At 44.2% G+C, this 21,366-nt stretch overlaps 1 protein-coding gene across 9 annotated transcripts in view; it reads left to right on the top strand.

Moving 5' to 3' along the window:
• The window catches only part of ncor2 (nuclear receptor corepressor 2), a 179,569-nt gene that overhangs the window by 23,123 nt on the left and 135,080 nt on the right, over window positions 1-21,366 (top strand). For all 9 annotated transcript variants that reach the window (XM_063195366.1, XM_063195356.1, XM_063195357.1 and 6 more), the window contains exon 2: window positions 19,453-19,725. In XM_063195366.1, coding sequence (XP_063051436.1) covers window positions 19,621-19,725 — 105 coding nt within the window. In that variant the 5' untranslated portion in view covers window positions 19,453-19,620. The remainder of the gene's footprint in view (window positions 1-19,452; window positions 19,726-21,366) is intronic.

Here is a 21,366-nt window from a genome sequence, read left to right as displayed (position 1 = left end):
GTGTGTGTGTGAGAGAGAGTGAGTGTGTGTGTGTGTGTGTGTGCGTTGCAGCGTTTTATGTCCCCTCACTTGACATGACTTACCATTATAAGGAATGTGGCGCGGTAGAGAATATTTTGTATCCATGTGTGTGCCTGGGAATATGGGTAGAACCGACGGCTGTCATTTTTATGGGTCTTCAAGATTCACACAGATTTAAGTGGAGATCGATAAAGGAGAGAAAGCTGCCCTCAAGATGCCGGAGCAAGAGACCAGTGAAAATCACGGGGGAAAAGCAAGCGAGAATATGAGAAAGGAAGTATTCTCAAAGCCAAGATTCCTTTTTTTTTCGTCCTGTTTGAAATTGTCGCCAGTTGTGTTGTTAAAAGTCAATTGCACCACAGCAGTAGGCCTTACTTTTTCGTAGCACCCTGGAACAGCCATATCAAAAGCCATAAACATTAAAAAGTAGGTCTTCCATAATAGGGAAACATGATAGTGAGAGCTATCAGCAGTTGAAATGATAGTGGTGTGTTTAAACACCCTCACATGCGTAACACACACACACACGCACACGCACACACACACTCGTAAAACGTAGTTAAGGCCACACCAATTTAATTTGTTGGTTCTCGGATTCGCCGCTTGTATTTAAAAAAAAAAAAAAACCGTTTCAATACCCCAAAAAATGAAATCGCTTAAAAAAACCCGAAGACTGCATGTTTTCATGAACGGAGAGGTGTCTCTTTAGTAGTTGGAGGTCATGTGACGTAGAGAACCAATAAAATCACTCCTTTCAACATGCCGATTACGACTAGCGAATCAGGAAACGCGTTACATTCAAATGGTTTTACAGACAATGGCAAGTTGAAGCCCCTGTGGGTTAGCAGTAGCAGCGGTGAAACACAGTATGGCTCTTAGTGGAATTAGTGGAGTGGGATAGCAGTTTTAAAAAAGTAATACAACAACTATGGTCCCGCTTGGAGGAAGCAACCCCCCGGGTTACCGGTAGCTTAATTTCTCCCCCTTCCTCGTTTCAGAATAGAATGTTCGACTTCGCTCAACTATCCGAGTTCACATGTGCCAGCGAGTTTTGTGTTCTCAACCAGGCGAGTTTTGCAACGGACGAGAGAGTTACTATCACGGTAGAAACAGCGAAATGACTTGAGGATATTTTAAACACGAGAGAGTCACAATCACGGGGGGAAACTAAATGGCCACACAAAAACGCATTGCCACACAAAAACGCAGACGCAGCGCACTAGTGCTGTCGTGTCTGTTCGTAGCGCTTGCTAAGATACCACACTCATTATGCAGAGGGAGAGCGCTCAAAAACGGGGAAATAGACAAAACCCAATTCACCTCAGATTCCACTGTAAACATAGGCTAGGCTATTTGTGCCTAATGATTTTAAAAATTATGACATTTTTAGCAGGGTTTGTTAAAAAAAAATCCATCCATCCATCCATCCATCCATCCATCCATCCATCTATCTTCATATTGTAACTCTGTACTTATGCCGTGTGCGTAGCCTTATTGCAGAAAAGGCTGGTATGTTGATCTTACTAGTCAAACACATACTGCCTAAAAGGCTACTAATTTGGTCTTTTCTACCAGCCAAACTGCTTGTAGTCAAGATGTGTTAGTTAGGTAGCCTACTGTCATGTCTTTTATAAAGAGCACATTTGGAAGACTAGTCTATAGCACATGAAATGCTCCAGGTCTTTTAAAATATAGCAACAATAATAATAATAATAATAATAATAATAATAATAATAATAATAATTATTATTATTATTATTTTTATTGTTGTTGTTGCTATTATTATTGCTATTGTTATTATTTTAATTATTATTTTTTAAAGCTGAGTGCGTGTGTGTATGGGGTGGTGAAAACATTTGGGTGCACATACATTTTGTGCTGGTGCACCTAAAAAAATGTTTAGGCGCACCAGTGCAACCAACGCAAAAGTTAGTCTGGAGCCCTGAAGTGCCAAGAAAAAGTCAAGAATCTGAATCAGATTGGACTGTTTGTTTTGTTAAAATTTAATTACTGTAACTTTTTCTGTTACTAGTAGTATTTTGTGCACATTCTGTACTCAAAGAAGAGTGAGATTACATTATTTTTGGTCTTTTATTTTATTGATTTTGGGACTTGTGCTTGTTGGTCACTGTTGTAAGTGGTCTAACATTCTAAAGTTGTACTTTTATAGCTTGTAATTCCATTGATATGGTCACAATGCTGTATTTGCTGTCTTGTTCAATGAAGACTGCGGTTTCAGACTGTTGAATCATCTCAGTTTATTCAAACCAGATTAATATAATAATTGCCCTATGAGCTAATTTTGTGCCTGGTCTATTTGGCTGCCTTAATTCCCTTCTACACTGTCCTTCTCCATGTCCAGGTGTTTGCCTGTCTTGCACCTTCCTTTGGAGGTCCATGTGAGGCTGATATACAGGTGGTATAACATAACAGTCCCCTTATTACATCCGTGGCATTACCACACGACTAATTTTTTTTTTTTTTTTTTTTTTCGCCCTCTCGCTTCAACTTTTTCCTGAAAAAATCCGAGAACCAACAAATTAAATTGGTGTGGCCTAATGAGTGTCAGATATGGGCAGTAGTCTAGTCTCCCATCTCTACATTGCTCTTGTCAACACAGGGATGAAACTCTCTGTCCAAAAGGCACAGCAGCAGTCGATAGCACTACACACACACACGCGCACACACACACACACACACACTGGATGGGATGGGATTAGTAGTGAATCGAGGTTATTGCTCTGCTCTGTGGTGAGTCATTCACTCAGCTGTTACGCAACTCGTATAATTGTGCATGTGCATTGAAGTGTGAGCGTGTGTGTGTGTGAGCGTGTGTGTGTGGCAGCAGCAGCTTTGCACCTGGGGGGAGGGGAACGACGACATTGAACTTAGGTGCTGCTTTTTCCCCACCTCCTCTGCTATCTGACCTAGTGTTGTGCTCCGCTCCGCTTGCGGTTAGCCTTTGTGTTTGTCACGTGGCCTCTGCTAAGCCGCACTTGTTTTTGTTCTACGTACTGTATGCCAGCAACAAGTGTGCTATTTAAAGGTAATTTGCGAGTGAGTAGTGTAGTATATTGTCGTTGGGGCGGTGTGGGAGGGCAGGGGGGGGTTGTATGATTTTCAGTGGCGAAGTGCACAGTCTCTCTCGCTCTCGCGCTCTCTCGCTCTCTCTCTCTCTCTCTCTCTCTCTCTCTCTCTCTCTCCTGTGTCTGTCTGTCGAGGATCTCTGAAACTAATCTAGCCATCTTGTATTTTCAAACATTTACATCCCATGCCACCAATTTGGCCTGTGAACCAAAAAAAAGTCCATGCTTCAAAATAAAATGTTTTTTTTTTCTGTCTGACTGAAATGATTTGACCCCATGCAACTTGATGTGGAGCTACAGAGTGTGTGGATACTGGGCTTTGGTCCATTTAGCTTGGCTGTGGTGTTTATGTTGGCTGTTTGGGCAAAGCATCTGTGCATATATGTGTTGATTTGGCAGGAGTTGTCTTAAATGCTTATCATACTTTTGATATGTTAACGTTAAATCTCTCTCTCTCTCTCTCTCTCTCTCTCTCTCTCTCTCTCTCTCTGTGCGCGCGAGTGAGTGGATGTTTTTGTGTCCTATAATGGTATGAGACACATACAGCTCATACTAGGCTGTTGTCTGTGTTCTAGGATCATGTTTTGTCATGGGTATGATAATGACAGTGGGTACAGATGCAATTGGGGTTTTAGACCTATGATTATAGAATTTACAGTCAACAATAATATCTGTTTTCGATCAGTGAGAGAACAATTGTGTGTGTGTGTGTGTGTTTATGCTTACACCAGTGGTTCTTAACCTTTGTTCCTTAAAGCACCCCTTTACATGTGCCCAAGACAAGCCGCGCACCCCCAACCCAAACTTCTGCGTGTGAACTAGAGGATGACATTTTTCAGGAATTGCCATGGGTCCCGCGGGTCCTGCGGGATTCCCGCGGGATGGGAGTCAAAATTTTAAAGATGAACGGGAACGGGCAGGAGCGGGAATAAAGATGAATGGGAGCGGGCAGGAGCGGGAATAAAAATGAATGAGAGCGGGAATGCTCGCTTATGTTTTCATTAAAAAAGCCTATGAAACGGGAGTGGGATTGATTTTGAGTGGGAGTGGGCAGGATTGGGAAACATTCTTTTCAGGAGTGGACGGGATGGGATTTGTTTCTTTTACTCCAGTCCGGGATGGGATGGGATGGGATTTTTTTTTGGGACCGGGATGGGACGGGAGTGAAAATCCACTCCCGTGTCACGCTCTAGCGTGAACAAGCACTATAAATGATTTAAGAGATGAATTACAAGGCTTCCTGTTTGAGACATTAAGCAATACTTTAATTCCTTAACATAGGGGACCAAAACATGTTTTAATTTGGTTTTGATTTTGCCCAATTATAATGTTCTCAAGCAAATTTTGGTCACAACGTCGACACAAACAAAATTCCGTGCACCCCCTGAAATCTCTGGCGCACCCCCAGGGGGTGACCGCAACCCCAGGTTAAGAACCACTGGCTTACACTGTCTCTGTTTCTGTGTGAGAAATGATACAAGAACCATCACCGTGATTTATGTTCAATGTGTATGTGATAGGGGTGTAACGGTACACAAAAACCACGGTTCGGTACAGGTTTCCGGTTTTAGGGTCACGGTTCGGTACATTTTCGGTACAGTACATGGGAACAAAGTAGAAAACCATTTCTTTCTCAGCACGTTGTTAATTTCACCAAAATATTGTCAAAATACAAAAACGAAAAAAAAGGAAATGCATTCAACCTGCCACTTTGGGTCTGAGATTTCATCAGTGTAAGAAATAGCACTTTCTCCTCAAGGTTTCACAAAGACCAAGCCTCTCTACACCTGGTTTTTTCTTGCATTCTCTCTCAGGGTTCTGCACGAGCCTCTGCATGTAGTAGCAGCATAATGTAAAAACATGAACAGAGTAGCCTTTTACTCAACCTTTCTGTACTCGGTACAGCACTGTTCGATTCGGCACAGGTCTTTTCGGTACGATACGTCGGTTCGGTTCGATATCGTTACACCCCTAGTGTGTGATACAGTGATGCATCCTTTTTATTTTGTCATTGAAGGAAATGCTGACATTATTATTAATATTGTTGTTGGGGATTTAGTAGTGTTCATGTTCAGTATGCATCTCGCATGCAAACACATCAATCCTCTCTTTTCACACCACTATCTTTGGTGCAAATTTATGGATGTCTGTTTGAAATGCAATGTTACTAGGTCATAGGTGTGTTGCCTGGCTGCAACACATAAACTTACTCACTTGTCACCTTAGAGGTGTGTGTGTGTCTGTGTTTTCTCTGCGCGTGTGTGTGTGTGTGTTGCAGTGTTAATTTCGTCAGCTTTTCTTGATTTAGTCTTAGTCTTAGTCACAATGAAGAAAGTCAATTTGAGTCTATAGTCATATTTTAGTCATTGCCTTCCCAATTTAGTCTTAGTCTTAGTCAAAATGACGAAAATCAATTTTAGTCATAGTCAAATTTTAGTCATTTTAGTCATTTTAGTCAACATTTCAAATTTTAGTCAACATTTCGATATTTAGTCATTTTACTCAATATTGTGGTGTAAAATAAATAACCTACAATGGCTATTGTTATTTCACAAAGTATTACTAATATTGCCTATTGCAGCAAATATTCACCTTGTTACTTGGTCATTTTCCACCAAAACCCAAATCAGTCATTTCAACATCATAGAGCAAAAGAGCATCTCACACTCTCACACACACACGTCCAGGTGCAGGCTGCGCGCTCTCTCTCTCTCTCTCCCTCCCTCCCTCTCGTGCATTAGAAGCTGCTGCATATTATATTTGATTTTGAGTTTGATCACGGAGGAGGCTACATGCTCTTCTTCACCTGACCGCGGGACTTAAAGCCTGCAGATTGCCGGCAGTGGGAAGACCAGACATCCCAAGTCTGCATGAAGTTCAAGAAGTCTCCCTGATAGTGGCTTCCCGATGACCACGAGTCAGATAAAATACTGCTGATGTTAGACTATGCAAGTTAGCGGTTTTTGTTTTCAATTGGCAATGCGAGCAGAGAACGATAATGACTCGTGCGGCATGTGTGGAATAGGCTTAAATAGATTGCGCGAGCACACTTCGTATACCCTGCAAAAGTCCCAGGAAAAATAGTTAGGCAGGGGTATGCAGACTGGACGATAGAAAGAACACGCACATACAAATATTTAAACACTAATGCTGTTTTGTTTGTCGGGTGTGTCGAGGCTCGATAAGCATGACCCTGAAAAGAGTTTTTGGAACTTAGGAAGACGCTGAAGACGCATGGAAATGCTGTCGACTTCCTTTGGTCTTTTAGCGTTGCTCTCGACGAGAACAAGTTTCAAATCTCAACAGTTTAAAACTCTTTAGCGATCGCCCATCCATTGATTCTTTTCAAAACTAGGCTACAGTAGCAGTGCCTCTGTTACTTTAGACAGGCCAACTTTCCCCCTGCTGGCGCGCGCTCCCGCGGTGACTGATTTAAATAAATTCACAAATCCGACCTTCATGATTTGCTTGCGAACTGCCTACTCATATGGTAAAACAACAAATATAGCAAACATTACAGAAAAGAACAGACAACGAACGCCGGGCTAAGACAGCCTAAGTGAAAAGGAGAATAGTGGAAGTTCGAGGAGGTTTAGAATGACAGTATCAGAGGAGGATTGGCGCGACTGTCATTACCTACTGCAGAAACGTTAGGTTATGGCTATAATCCTCGGTTCTTTGATAACAGAGTGAGGTCTTCGTCATGGACAAGAAATTGTTGAACATGTTTCAAAATGAACACTTCCCTCAACGTCGGCTATTTTTTGTCTTTCTCTTTTTTAGGACCTAAACTCAACTTAAATGGACTCACTGAACTACTAGGCTACAGAACTACTGACTGAGCCGCGCCATGCATTGGCTGCCAGCAGATACAAGCGAGGCAACACAGCGTGAGCGCGCAATCACCTATGAAGTTCAAGACACTTAGGCCTATATTACAATTACAAATTACAAATTACAAATTAATTATTAATAATTATATATTTTTAATGTCCATTCGTCCATGGCTTGTAAATTTCGTCTCGTCTTAGTCTCCTTGACGACAATATTTTTTTATTTTCGTCATATTTTGATTTGCTTGAGGCAATTTTTAGTGCGTCATCGTCTCGTCATCGTCAAGGGAAAAAGGGGCGTTGACGAAATATTTTCGTCATCGTCGTGGTTGACGAAATTAACACTGGTGTGTTGTCTCGTGCGCGTGCGCGTGTGTGTGTGTGTGTGTTGTCTCTGCGTGTGTGTGTGTGTGTTGTCTCTGTGTGTGTGTGTGTGTGTTGTCTCTGCGTGTGTGTATGTTGTCTCTGCGTGTGTGTGTGTTGTCTCTGTTTGTGTGTGATCCGCCAGGCTCATCTGACAGCTCTGTGTTGTTGTTCCAGGGCGCCTCTTGAGATGGAGCTTGTAAATGTCACTGGGCCAAGGGCCACTGAGCACGTGCAGAGCAGACTCTGCCACCTTCAGTGTGTGTGTGTGTGTGTGTGTGTGTGTGTGTGTGTGTGTGTGTTTGTGCGTGGGAGAGATGGAATGACTGCCATCTCAGACTAGTTCACTGACCACCGACCACTCCCCCCCCTTTTCACACAGTGGACGTGGCGAGTCAGATTGGTCATCGTCACATCACCCCATAGACTCAAGCTGAGCGGTCCATGTAGTCGTCTGTATGACGTATAAGTTCATGATAGTTTTCTAGTCCGCATAAGGAAGAAGAAATCCGCACTCACAAACTGCGTCTCATTATTTATTTATATTACCACCATGTCCAAAAAGCAAACGCGTTTCGGCTAACAAGCCTTCATCAGTGCGTGGTAAGAAGGCTTGTTAGCCGAAACGCGTTTGCTTTTTGAACATGGTGGTAATATAAATAAATAATGAGACGCAGTTTGTGAGTGCGGATTTCTTCTTCCTTAAGTTGACGCTTTTTATCTCGCACCCAAAGGCTTTTCGGTTTTCCAAGAAGTTGAGCGCGTCCTCTGCCAATACTTGGAGTTTCTAGTCCGCAGTCATTGGATTGCAATTTAAAATTCACTACAGTTGAATTGAGCATGCCACCATGGTGTCTTTGGCTAATTGTATTTTGTCTTAAATTTTCAAATCAAATGGGGGGGAAATCGTTTGGTTGGCCATATAGTGCTAATAGCTAGAGAACCTTCGCGCAGTAAGTTATCGCTTGCAAGTTGCAATGATTTTGGGCTTTACGAGCAGCTGCTGTTGTCCTGCAAACCCCTAAGCCATTTTGTCATATGATGAGTAGTACCCCCCTCTCTGATGCTGTTTCCTATCCCAATGTGACTACACTCCAAATATTTGTTATGATTACATTTTCCATGTACCCCTTGATGTATGCTTGCGTCGCGTACCCCTAGTGGTACATGTAAGTTACCCCTGTTTGGAAAACACTGCAGTGCTCTAGCCTAACTTGCACCTCGTCCTTGGTTGGGTAACTGCCTGACTGGGTGGGTGGTGACTATGCTAACGTTTCCTTCCACTCGGTTGGAATGTGGATATCTGAGGCCAGCTTGCTTGAGGAGTGCCAGAAAGGTTATGCTTCTTTAAAAAACTGTTACAGTGCTGTTCTTTATCTCATGTTTGTGGTTGTGAAAGGGAGTGTATGTATGTGGAAATAGCTCGGCTGACTTGGAAAAAAGCCCCCTCACTGTTATCAGGCATTTTAGGCACAACATGCTATCTTGTACATCTGGTGTTGTCATACCAAATATGCTTTTTCTCTCTCTCTCTCTCTCTCTCTCTCTCTCTCTCTCTCTCTCTCTCTCTCTCTCTCTCTCTCTCTCTCTCTCTCTCTCTCTCTCTCTCTCGTGCAAGCATGCATGACTGCGTTCATAAAACAGAAATTCTCCTTGGCCCGGATATACGTTGCTAGTTCACTGAGTGTCTGTGCGTGTGTGTGTGTGTAGCACAGTGAGCCTCCCTGCAGGGCCTCTTGCCTGGTAAAGGGCTTGTTTTTCTTAGAGGGACTGATGGAGAGATGGGTAGAGAAAGAGAGAGAGAGAGAGAGAGAGAGAGAGAGAGAGAGAGACAGACAGACAGAGACAGACAGACAGACAGACAGACAGACAGACAGACAGACAGACAGACAGACAGACAGACAGACAGACAGACAGACAGACAGACAGGACAGACAGACAGACAGACAGACAGACAGACAGACAGACAGACAGACAGATCGAGAGAGAGAGAGACATACAGTGGGAGAGAGAGACAGACAGACCTGGGGGCAGAGAGAGAGAGAGAGAGAGAGAGGCCCGGTTGGGTTGTGTTGCGTGCCGGGAGGGAGGGGTGCTGCTGCAGGAGAGGTCAATGGCCTCCACTGTCACCTCTGACCCCTGAGAGCTGAGCTCTGCTCCACACCCAAACAGCTCCGACCACAGCCAGCCTATCACAGAGCCCCGTCGGCCACCTTCAAAGAGGCACAGAGACAGAGGAGGGGGAGAGAGGAGTTGCCTGTGGTGTTACAAACATAAGCACAGGCGCATACACGGAACACTATGCGCACACACACGCGCTCGCACACGCACACACAGATTTAGATACAGAAACATTCTCTCACCCCATGCCTGTTTCTCTCACACACACGCACAATTTTCCACCCACAATATGAGTGAGGTCTCTGAAGAGGTTTTGTGTGTGTTTGTGGGTGTTTGTGTGTGTGTGTACGTGGGTGGAGCTTGCATCTTTGTGTACCCAGATGGCTGTTGTCAGATAGTACTAGTGGAAGATGGTTTGTGAAACTGGAATGACTGTGTGGTTTGATGCGAGTGGCGACATACATAGGCCAGTAGTGTGCTGAGGGGAAGTAGTGTGAGTGAGTGAGTGAGCCATGAGAATGATAATTGATGACTAGGTGCAACTGAGGGCATACGGGACTGAAGAAGACGCATGATGTTCATTTGAAGTAGACAGTCATCGGCTTCTTGGTAGTGGAAGTGTGTGTGTGTAAAGTAAACGTGTGTGTGTGTGTGTGTGTGTGTGTGTGTGTGTGTGTGTGTGTGTGTGTGTGTGTGTGTGTGTGTGTGTGTGCACGCGCGCTGTGTATGTATGAGTCTAGTGTTCCAACATCTCTCGCATTCTTTCCTGAGAATTTTTCTCTTAAATTCAGTGAGTATGCAAACTGTCTCGTCTCCCGAGGGAGATACTGTTTACTCTAGAGCTGTGACTGAAACCAAGACAAAAACAACCAGCTGTTTGTTTGTGCGCTCCCTCTTTGAAACACAGAGGTGCGTGCGTATGTGTGAGTGCTTCAGTGTGTGCGTGTGATCTGCAGCGTTATGTTAAATGTGGTGTGAGCTGAGCTCTGCCCTAACACGGTGTCCCCATCAACCTGTACACTTGCCCATTTTGTGAATGAGATTTGCGGAGTTGCCGCACGGGTGATTAAGTTAAGTTATGCGAAGGAATGTCTGTTTGTTGCATGCATCTTTGTACGCCGCCACAATCAGTCATTCTGATCACAAGTCTGCAACTCTGCATTACTCATATCGTGAACACTTTATTTTTGAAGGCTTTTAATTTAATCAGATCAAGTGTGTGTGTGTTTAGAGAGCAAGCGAGCTGATCAACAGTTGGTGGAGATGTCGCGTCAGAGTGTGTGTGTAGAGTAGAGTATCATTTATTGATCCCGAGGGAAATTAAGGTGTCATGTAGCATACATACATAGAAATGCAGAAGAAGACACAGACATTACACACAACATTGCACATATAGTGGTTAGTGGTGGCAAACTGGGTGCACGCACTGGGTGGAGAAGCTGCAGTGTACCAAAGTGTAAAGTGCCTCTCATACCCTCCACAACATATGAATGGCAGAACCAGGCCAAGGTGCAGTGTGTGTGTGTGTGTGTGTGCGTGTGCTTGTGCGTGTGTCTGTGTGTGTGTGCAGTGAGCTTGTCTGTGTGCAACATCACCTGATCTACACCCACCACCTTCATCTGATGAAATGAAGATGTGAAGTTGTTCACTGCATCTCTGGGGCATCGCTGAACACGAGCACACAAACGGATCTTTAGGGCATTTTTTGGTGAAGGTGTGTGTACGTGTGCGTGTGCTATTTTGCTTGTCAACTAGTATCGACAAAAAGGGGTTTTGTGTGGTAAGTTCACAATATTTGGTCTTCTTGCTGGCGTAGCACTTTTTATTTTAAGTTAAGTGTGTGTGTCTGTGTGTGTGTGTGTGTGCCTGTGTGTGCGCCCTGGTGTGCCAGGGAAAAAAAAGTCAGCAGGAAGGTGTGGGGTTGATTAGGGATATTTTATGGAAACATGCACCGTATCTGTAGGGTGTTTCCAGTGTGTGCGCGTGCTGCGCACAGTGTTTTGCATTTAGTGTGTGTGTGTGTGTGTGTGTGTGTGTGTGTGTGTGTTTTAGAGAGGGAGACAAGTAGACTGTGAGAGACAGGTGTGTGTGTGTGTGTGTGTGTGTGTGTGTGTGTGTGTGTGTGTGTGTGTGTGTGTGTGTGTGTGTGTGTGTGTGTGTGTGTGTTTGTGTGTGTGTGTGAAAGAGAGAGAGAGAGTGCAAGAGAGAGAGAGGTGTGTGTGTGTGTTGTGAGGGGGAAGGGACTGTAGTGAAACCACCACCACCAGAGAAAGATGGCGGGAGACAGAGGAGGGAACAAAGGCAAGGGGAGACGGCAAGCAGCCAGCTCTCTGGAGTGGAGAGATTTGGAGAGAGTGAAGGAGGGAGGGAGGGGGAAGAGAGAGAGAGAGAGAGAGAGAGAGAGAGGGGAGGAGGGAGAGGAGGAGTGCGAGAGAACCAGAGAAGGGGTGAGTGAGTTCATTTTTAGCTTGGCAGCCTTCCAGCTCCCTGCCTGTGGCTATGTGTAGCTCTGACAGAGGTGTGTGTGTGTGTGCGTGTGTGTGTGTGTGTGTGTGTGTGTGTGTGTGTGTGTGTGTGTGTGTGTGTGTGTGTGTGTGTGTGTGTGGTGTGTGTGTGTGTGTGTGTGTGTGTGTGTGTGTGTGTGTTCTGTATTGCATGTGTTTCTCCTCCTGTCTGGAGGCCCGGGCTTTTGTTTATGTCAAAGTCTCTCTCTCTCTCTCTCTCTCTCTCTCTCTCTCTCTCTCTCTCTCTCTCTCTCTCTCTCTCTCTCTCTCTCTCTCTCTCTCTCTCTCTCTCTCTCTCTCTCTCTCTCACACACACACGCACTCACTCACACACGCACACACACACACACACGTGCATACTGTACACTTCACTCTCTAGTAATGGAAGCAGAAAGCCAGTACAAAAGGAGGCTTATCTCCGGCATCGTCTTTGCCTTTTTCTACCATCCCCCACTTGATATTGCTCGCTCTCTCTCTCTCTGTCTCTCTCTCGCTCTCTCTCTTGGTCTCTCTCTCTCTCTCTCTCTCTCTCTCTCATTCGGATGGAATATGATGGCCCCATTACAGTATCATTTTACTGCGGTATCCTTTACCCCTCTTTAGAATATGTATTGTTGTGCATCTGCTTTAAGAGTGGTGTGTGTGTGTGTGTGCGTATGTGTCACTCGTGTTTCTATCAAATGCACTCGTGTGTGTGTGTGTCTGTGTGTCTGTGTGTCTCTGTGTGTCTCTCTGTGTGTGTGTGTGTGTGTGTGTGTGTGTGTGTGTGTGTGTGTGTGTGTGTGTGTGTGTGTGTGTGTGTGTGTGTGTGTGTGTGTGTGTGTGTGTGTGTGTGTGTGATTTTGAGCTTCCTCCCCAGCGTGCATTTGAGGACAGCCCAGTACAGCAAGCTTATAGCTCGGGGTAATCTGTAGCCAAATCAATGGCCTGTTGTTTTCGTTTGTGTGGGTGTGGTGTGGTGTGGTGTCGGTGGTGTTGATGGGGGAGAGCGAGGAGTGCAGGGTGGTGGAGGAGTGGGTTTTAAGAGATAAAGCGCTTAAAGTGTAAATGTAGAGTCTGTGCTTAAAGTGTGTGTGCCAGGATTTTAGACCGCATTCGTTGACATAGCCTTTTAGTTTTCATTAGTTACAGTTACTGTAAGTTTTAGTTTCGCAGCCAATTAAGTCAGACTCCAGTGGGAACGGATGTAGATTTACTCACACATCAAGGCTCTGATGTTCTGTTGTGTATGTGTGAGTGAGTATAATTTTGACTACGTGTGGGTAGGGCTGCATGATTATGGAAAAAATCATTATCACGATTATTTAGGTCAAAATCATAATCACGATTATTGATCACGATTATTGATTTTTGCAGATTTTTTTGAAAATTATAACAAGATGAAATATAACCAAGAATGAATTACATACGGGATGAGCAAAATAAAATGAATTGTAATAATTATGTAAAGGCAATAGCATGACAGATTTTTGGCCAGAAACACCAGCCTGTCAGTATGTTCTGGCTTCAAGGACGCTCTCAAAAGTAGGTCACTATTGCCACGATTAAATCACGATTAAAATCATGAGTTCGATTTCACTATTTTATCACGATTTTGATTATTTTCGATTAATTGTGCAGCCCTAATGTGTGGGTAGTCTGTCAAGTGTTACGTTATTGTATGAAACGTGTCTGCTGGGACATGATTCTATAAATGAATAGATGAGTAGAAGCTTCAAGTGTTTTTTTTTTCTACCTAGAAGTTGAGCGTTCCTATCCTCTCAGTGCTTCCACTCAGAATAAATAGTAACTTATTTTGTGATGCTACAGGCAAAAAAACTTTGGGCCAGTGTTTTCAAGTATTATGTCACATACTAGGGATGCACGATGCATCGGCCTTAACATCAGTATCGGCCGATATTAACGCATATGTTTTTTTTAATATACGGTTTGTAATCTTATTAGTTCTGATAAGTTTTTTAACATTTTAAAAGATTAGGCTTGACAGTTATTCACCATGTTGGAGTAGTCGACCCTGCTGTGTTGTCATCTAGCCTGGGAATTCCCTTGTGCCTTAGTTCTCAAAATGAAGGACGGCATAGAAACTCTTGCTGAAATCTTCACCTGAGTTTGGGAACCCCAACATCACAGGGAGGTAGCGCAAGCTGTCCAACGAAGGCTCGTAGTTCGTTTACTGATCCACCATGTCGATAAAAGATGCAAAAGCAGCTTTCCATCAAGCTGGTGTTTTTAAATAGTGTAGATTGACCTCACCTATGAGGAAATTAGCAGATGGTTTCCAGATCATATCTCCCATGTAATATAGTTTGGCGATCACCAAGCTAGTTGTCATCAGTGGTTCGCAGTTGGTTCCTTTCATGGCCTATACTACAAAGCTGGTTCAGGAGTAATTTAAACCAGGTTAAGTTAAGCTTAAGAGGTAAAACATCTAATAGACGAGCCCGGAGTCCTCATTTTCTTGAGAACACCTGGACTCCAGGCTCTTCGTTTAGATGATTTACCTCTTAACCTAACCTGGTTTACTCCAGAACCAGCTTTGTAGTATAGGCCCATGGTCTTGAATTAAGACGCTTGATTCCCTCCCTCTCCGTCTCCCGTGTCTCTGGTGCTGATAAAGCTCCGTAGTGCATAAACAACTGGACGTGTTCATGTCCCACACATGCAGATGGAATTGAATGCTCATGGCAGCAGCTGAAAAGCAAGTTGTTGTTTTTGGAAACATTCTTTTCCCCCATCCCTCTGTTAGTCTGTGTGTCTGTGTGTCTGTGTGTGCGCGCCCTGTCTCTCATTAGCTTGGCTGTTTCAAAGTGAAAATTCAAGGCTTTTCAAGGCCTTTCCAGGCTTTTTAAGGTATTACCAAATTCTGGAATTTAAGGCTTTTAAGACTTTTTAAGACATCATGGGAACCCTGTCAATAGATACACTTTCCGAGTGCTCACCACCAAATCCCAGTCACGCTGTCCAAAAATTCTGTGCCCTTTTTTTGTACATGGATATACCTCCATCCTAGAATGAACCATCGATTCCAGCCACACACACACACTTGGATACATTTGCCTAAGCTACTGGATCGTACTGCATGCCATCTAAAGACAGCCCCACGCCAACCTCAGCCTGCTTCGTTGGCTTCCACATAAACAAGCAAAAGCTGCCATAATTAGGTCTCTCTCTAATGGCATTATTACGGCCAAACACCACAATACAAAAATCATGTAACTTAACGTTCAGCAGACTATCAATCAATCAACCAAAATGATGTAAATAGATAGTTTCAATCAAGATACAGTGCTGCGTTTCTAGATCAAGGTACACACATCAATCAGGGTTCCTACAAGTTTAAAAATTCAAGGCATTTTCAATGCTTTTTAAGACCATTTATACAGAAATCCAAGACCTACATCGCAGTTCACCAGAATTCACCAGCAAAGAAAAATCTCAAAGCTGTGTTTAAGCTTACTTCTCACAAGACAAATCTAAAAATGTGTTGGCTAAAGGATGATGAATAGTGTAATCTCATATTGTGTCACAGTACTGAGTAGGCCTACTCGCCGAACACCACAATAAATAAGTCAAGGAACTGACTGCCTGTTGCTCGAAAGAGACCTTTTAAATGTCTGCAGTGCTGATTCATGAAAAGGCAGTTTGTCAATAAGAAAAATGACTTTTTAAGAGTAAGGAAATGGTCCATTTTCTCGTTCATACCCGGCGATTGTTAGGACAGGCCTGACGCTCTTGAAGATTCATAACCATATTATTGAGCTGCCTGGTCTGAAGCCAAATGGGAAATTAGAGCACGAATTCCCTCCCTGGACAGTCACATACGAGACTAGCCAAATTACGCTCAGAGGTTTATGTGGAGCAGGTGAGCCAACACGGTGGATGTTTTTTGCACAGCAGTAGTGCAGTCAGACAAAATGAAGCGAGACATTCTTGGAAGAGCCTCTAAGACATCCCTATTCCCACTGCCACTACCCCCCCCCTCTCTCTCTCTTTCATTCAGTTTCAACAGACCTGTATGGGGATCCATCCAACACGCACACACACGCACACACACGCGCGCGCACACACCACACACACCACACACACACTGAAGGCAAGCGAGACCATAAAAAGAGAGAAATGAAAGTAGAAAAAGGAAACGACCATAATAGACACACGCTGCATAGAGTGATGGTAGCGCTGCGGTGGTGTGTCCTTTACTACATCAGAGTGAAAGTGAAACGTGGGGAAGTCTGGGAAAGGAGCACAGATTTGTGTGAGTAAAGTTGACTGCAATCCTATTTGGGTTGACTTAAGCTTAAGCGCTGAAAAATGAAATGTTGTTCTTCCTTTAGGAAGGTAAAGGAAAATATGCGTGTTGGCATGCTTGGTCTTTGGTGACGAGATAGCCCTCTGTTTTTCTTGTCTTTCGTGGTCTTGCATTGAGATTCTTTGTGAGGCTTCCATGCCGCAACAAAGCTTTACAGAGTATACGACTAACCTTTCATTATTAGTCAATAAGCTAAGTGCCAAATAATTGTGATCGCCGACTTTCGTCTGAAGCGACGAAACAAGTATGGACAACGTGCATGCTTGTTTTTCTCTGGCTGTGATCTATGCTGACTTAGAGCATTGGATATAAAATGGTTATTAGATGTTAATTAATAGATGGCAACAGTGGCAGCAGCAGGCGAAATGATGTAAGAGTTGCACTTGAAATTGCAAGCTGAGGACATGAAGGACAGTTTTTAAAATGCTGTAACTGTCTTTAATTTTCTCCACTAGCATTTGTGTCCTTGATGGATGGAACCCCCTAAACACACGCGCCACAAGTAGATGCACTCGTGTACACAAACACGTGTGCACACTCATATGTGTACACACACACACACACACACACACACACACACACACACACACACACACACACACACACACACACACACACACACACACACACACACACACACACACACACACACACACACACACACACACACTTTCAGCTGTAGGGAGTATAGCTTACAGCTGGAGATCCCGCCAACTTGCCCTCGTCCAGTGCTGTTGGCATAACGCTGGTTGCGGTTATGGGAGTCTAAAACATTGTGGCAGTTTCTCTGACTCACCTCCCGCACTCACATGCACACACTCACGCACTCTGGCCGCACGGGGATGGCGAGAGAATGGTGTCATTACAACTGAAGAGCAGACACCATGGTTTTGCCACAGCGGCGTTAATGTTAGCTTGCCATGGCACAGATGGTCTGAAAGGCTACAACTTCCACTACTTTGGCTGCACATTGGACGCTATTGACATAGTGCGTCGTACTATTGCGCCGGAGTCGATTCTGCCCCGAGGACGTGTCCAGATCCTTCCCCATCTCTCCCCACTCATTTCTTGTCTCTCTCACTGCCCTACAGTCTAAATATTAAAAGTGTGAACTTGACGGCCCAACAGAAAGAAAGAAAAAATTGTAGATCACTCCTTCTGACAGTGGTCATGTTGGCTTCAGACCAACACGATTTCGGTAGATGTTGACTTAAAAATGTTTAATTTATGTAGTTACTACACTGTAGTGGACAGCCCCCATAAACCACTCCGCTGGCTGGTTCCGTTTGGTTGACCAAACCTCTCCGGCACCTCTACACATGACTTGGCCAGAGTTCTGGTTGGCGCTGCTGTGTGGTGTTTTGGTGGGGTTCCTCCGAAGTGGAAGAAAAAACAAGAAGTGCTGGGCAGCTGGAAATTCAAAGGCAGAGCAGTAAGAGGATTGTGCCGAAACATGACGTGCGTGTTTAAGAGAAATTGTGTGTGTGTCTCTCTACGTGTGTGTGTGTCTCTACGTGTGTGTATGCGAGTGTGTGCATGCCCTCCAAGCCACTAGTTGTCAGCTGCTTTTGGCAGGAGTAGTTGGATCAAATGCTAACACTCTCTCATTACGGACATCGTACACAAGAAATGCCCGTTCACCCCCTTCCCTCCGTTGCCCTCCGGGTGTGACTGCCTGTTGGTGTGTCTGTCTTCAGATGTTTGAATGAGGATAAATGAGTTGCAGTATCCGACAGTATCCTTCCTGTGCCATTAGAGTGTTGAATTTGTCCAAGTGTAAATGCCTGTGGTTATGTTTAGTATCGGCCAGTATTTGAGAGAGATTTTTTTATTTTTAGGAGCTGCTACTTACTTATATGGAGGTCTGATAATGTCTTGAGTCATTCCTCATGTAACATTATTTAGGCAAGTTGAAACACCTCTGTTAAGAGTCAAACATTTCCTGAATTTAAAAAAATGTCCAATGCTTCAAACCTCTCCCTTTTTGTGGTTCATGTTTTTGTTAGCTGTAACTTAAGCCCAAAACATTGGAATGTTCAAAATGTGGGCAATGAATCGATTATCTATGAAAGTTTAACATTATTGATGGAATCATGGAAATAAATCAACTTTTTCATGATCACATTTTGGACAGGAGCTGTATTTTTACAGCATTACTACTTATCTTACTGTTGTCTTGCTATGCTACTGTTTTAACATTCTGCACTGTGAAGTGTGTTCGGGTACCTTGAAAAGTGCTACAAAAAATGTATTATTATGAATACAAATATTTGTTATTAGTAACTTAGTACTGCGTCTGACTCTGTGGGTCAGTGGAGAAACGGGGAGCGAGAGAACTCATTTAAGATGCAGGATATTGAGTGGTAAACAGCATGATCATAAGAAAGGGTAAATGTATGGGCTTTTTTTTCTCTTGAATTTTTCACTTGCACCCCGTGAATGTATTCATGCACACTAGTAGAAATATACAGACTTTTGATAGGATTGTGATATCAATATCGCTGTCAAACAATATCCAATTTAATAATATGGAGTTTAAATGTTTGTCATTTGCCTATGTACTGCCAAAAGGTAGGTTGCGCTAAGTGTAATACATTCCCCTCCACTTCAGCCATTGTGAGCACAGAGCAGACTTGCTACCCAACACACATGCAGAACACCACTGTGTGTTTCTCTATGGCCCTCCACTCACACTCCTTAAGGGAGGGAAGATTGTCAATTGTTTAGCGCAATCATTTGTCTTCAAAAGAAATATCGTCTAAAAAATTATATCAATACTGACTGAAATAATTGTGATACCAGCTTCTCTCATAAGCGAGCACCCCTACTTACACACCACTTTTTTCTGTCTTTCTTCTGCTGCCCATGTCCTGATCCCCTGACAGCTGCTACAGTAATGACAGATTGCCTCTGACAGTTTCTTCGTTCCCAAAGGCGTAGCCTGTTACACACACACACACACACACACACACACACACACACACACACACACACACACACACACACACACACACACACACACACACACACACACACACACACACACACACACACTGGCATTTGCTCACTCACACGGCTCAAACAAATGGCAGCCCAGTTTGTGAGATGAGTGCGTCATAGAGTACATCAATTGTTTACTCCTTGCGTCCTTCCTTCAGTTACAGTTCACCACTAACCTCAACGTACATCTTGTCTTTGTTTATGTTTCCATCCAGGTTGCTGACCCCCGCCGCTGACCCCTCTCTCCAGTACTGACCCTCAACTCCTGACTCCCCATCACCAGCCCCACCACCCCCCAAAATGCCCAGCGTCTACATCCCAGCCACACCCACTTCCTGCGCATAGAGGAAGTTGACCCAGCCAAGTGCCCGCCCCCGGCTGCCATGTCCTCCCATGGGCAGCTGCCCCAGGGCCGCAGCCGAGGCCTCGACCCGCGCCACCTGCCCAGCCCCGCCCCTTTGCCTCTGCAGCTGCCACGCCCGCATACGGTAAGCATGGCAAGCATTTTCTTAATTATTACCTCTGCTAAGGAGGTTATATTTTCAGTCGCGCTGGTTTGTCTGTCTGTCTCTCTGTCTGTTTGTTTATTTGTTTGTCTGTCGGTCTGTCTGTCAGTCAGCAGGATAACTCAAGAAGTTATAAATGGATTTGGACTCTGTGGAGTTATTGGTTGGAGTTGTTTTCCGGATGACGAACCAGAAATAACACCTTTTTAAAGATTCTTCACCATTGCTGGCCTATACATCTAGACACCCCTAGTGACTGCAAATTGAATTGCAGGGCAGGGCAAAACATTGGTGTTTCTAACTCCACAAACAGAACGACAGGGTGAAACATGGTCAAATGTTCTATCAAGCAGCTTCCTTGCCGGAGGTCTGCGCTCTCTGAGTGCTTCTACTCTTATTTATTTTTTGGGCTTTTCTTGCCTTCATTGTTATTTTGCCATTTTCATTTTCCTTTACTATGCGTTGCAACAGGGAGGTATTCCAAGAATATGATTAAGTGATAAACCTGGCTAAGTTAACCTACAGGCTAATGATGAACCTGCCAAAAGATAGCCAGCGGGTGTCATATAGTTAAGAAAATGATGCCTTCAGGCTCTTTTATTAGATGATTTACCACTACATCAAGGTAAACTTAACCTGGTTTATTTACTGTGCCAGGTTCTTGGAATACCTCCCAGATGTCTGCAAGAAAAGTTGCTAATTACGTCACATTGCGTTACGGCTTTTTCGATTGACCAATTAATTCGAGCGTTAGAGCTATCAGACGCCGCTTCACTACTGTACACACTTGACATCCACCTCTCAGATCAAAAGGACAAACTTACAAAGCGTAAGGTGTTAATGATTCTGGAAGGCATGGAGGCATTGCTCTCCAAGTGGCAATTGTTGTGATGTTCATTAGATTAGACTTGTGTTCTCCAGTCAGCTCTGTCAAATTGGATGGGTAATGTGGCTAATGAGTAGTTTCTAACAGCCCCATCTCTCATAAAGAATATGACAGGTGTGTGTGTGTGCGTGTCTGCGTGTTTGATGTGTGTGTGTGTGTGTGTGTGTGTGTCTCACTACTCTGTATGTGTGTGTGTGTGTGTGGGTGTGGGTGTGTGTGTGTGCGTGTCTGCGTGTTTGATGTGTGTGTGTGTGTGTGTGTGTGTGTGTTTGTGTGGCATGTTTGGTTGTTTTTGCTTGACTGGTCTTTGAGTGTGCTTGTTGGTGGCAGCCTACTGTGTGCGTGTGTGTGTGTGGACACCCTGTGCCTGACCAGGCCTCCTGCGGTGCCAAAGGATTTTGCCAACAGAGAATCACCACGCTTCAATGGAGGTCATGACCTCCCCTTCACACCCCCTCTGGCACACTCTGTTTTTCTCTGTCTCTCTCTCTCTGTCTCTCTCTGTCTCTCTGTCTCTCTCTCTCTGTCTCTCTCTGTCTCTCTCTCTCTCTGACACTCTCTCTTTCTCTATCTCTCTGTCTATCTATGTCTCTGTGTGTGTGTCTCTGTCTCTCTCTGTCTGTCTGCCTCTCTCTCTCTCCCTCCTCCGCCATCTATACCGGCCCCCTCTATGCTTCTTCCCTGTTCCCTCTCTCCCTCTCCATGTATGTCTTTCTTGGACTCCTCGCACTCTCTCT

This window comes from Engraulis encrasicolus, chromosome 3 (assembly GCF_034702125.1).
Source record: "Engraulis encrasicolus isolate BLACKSEA-1 chromosome 3, IST_EnEncr_1.0, whole genome shotgun sequence".
Lineage (NCBI taxonomy): Eukaryota > Metazoa > Chordata > Actinopteri > Clupeiformes > Engraulidae > Engraulis > Engraulis encrasicolus.
Note: the sequence above shows the minus strand (reverse complement) of the source record. Positions and strands in the feature narration are given on the sequence as shown.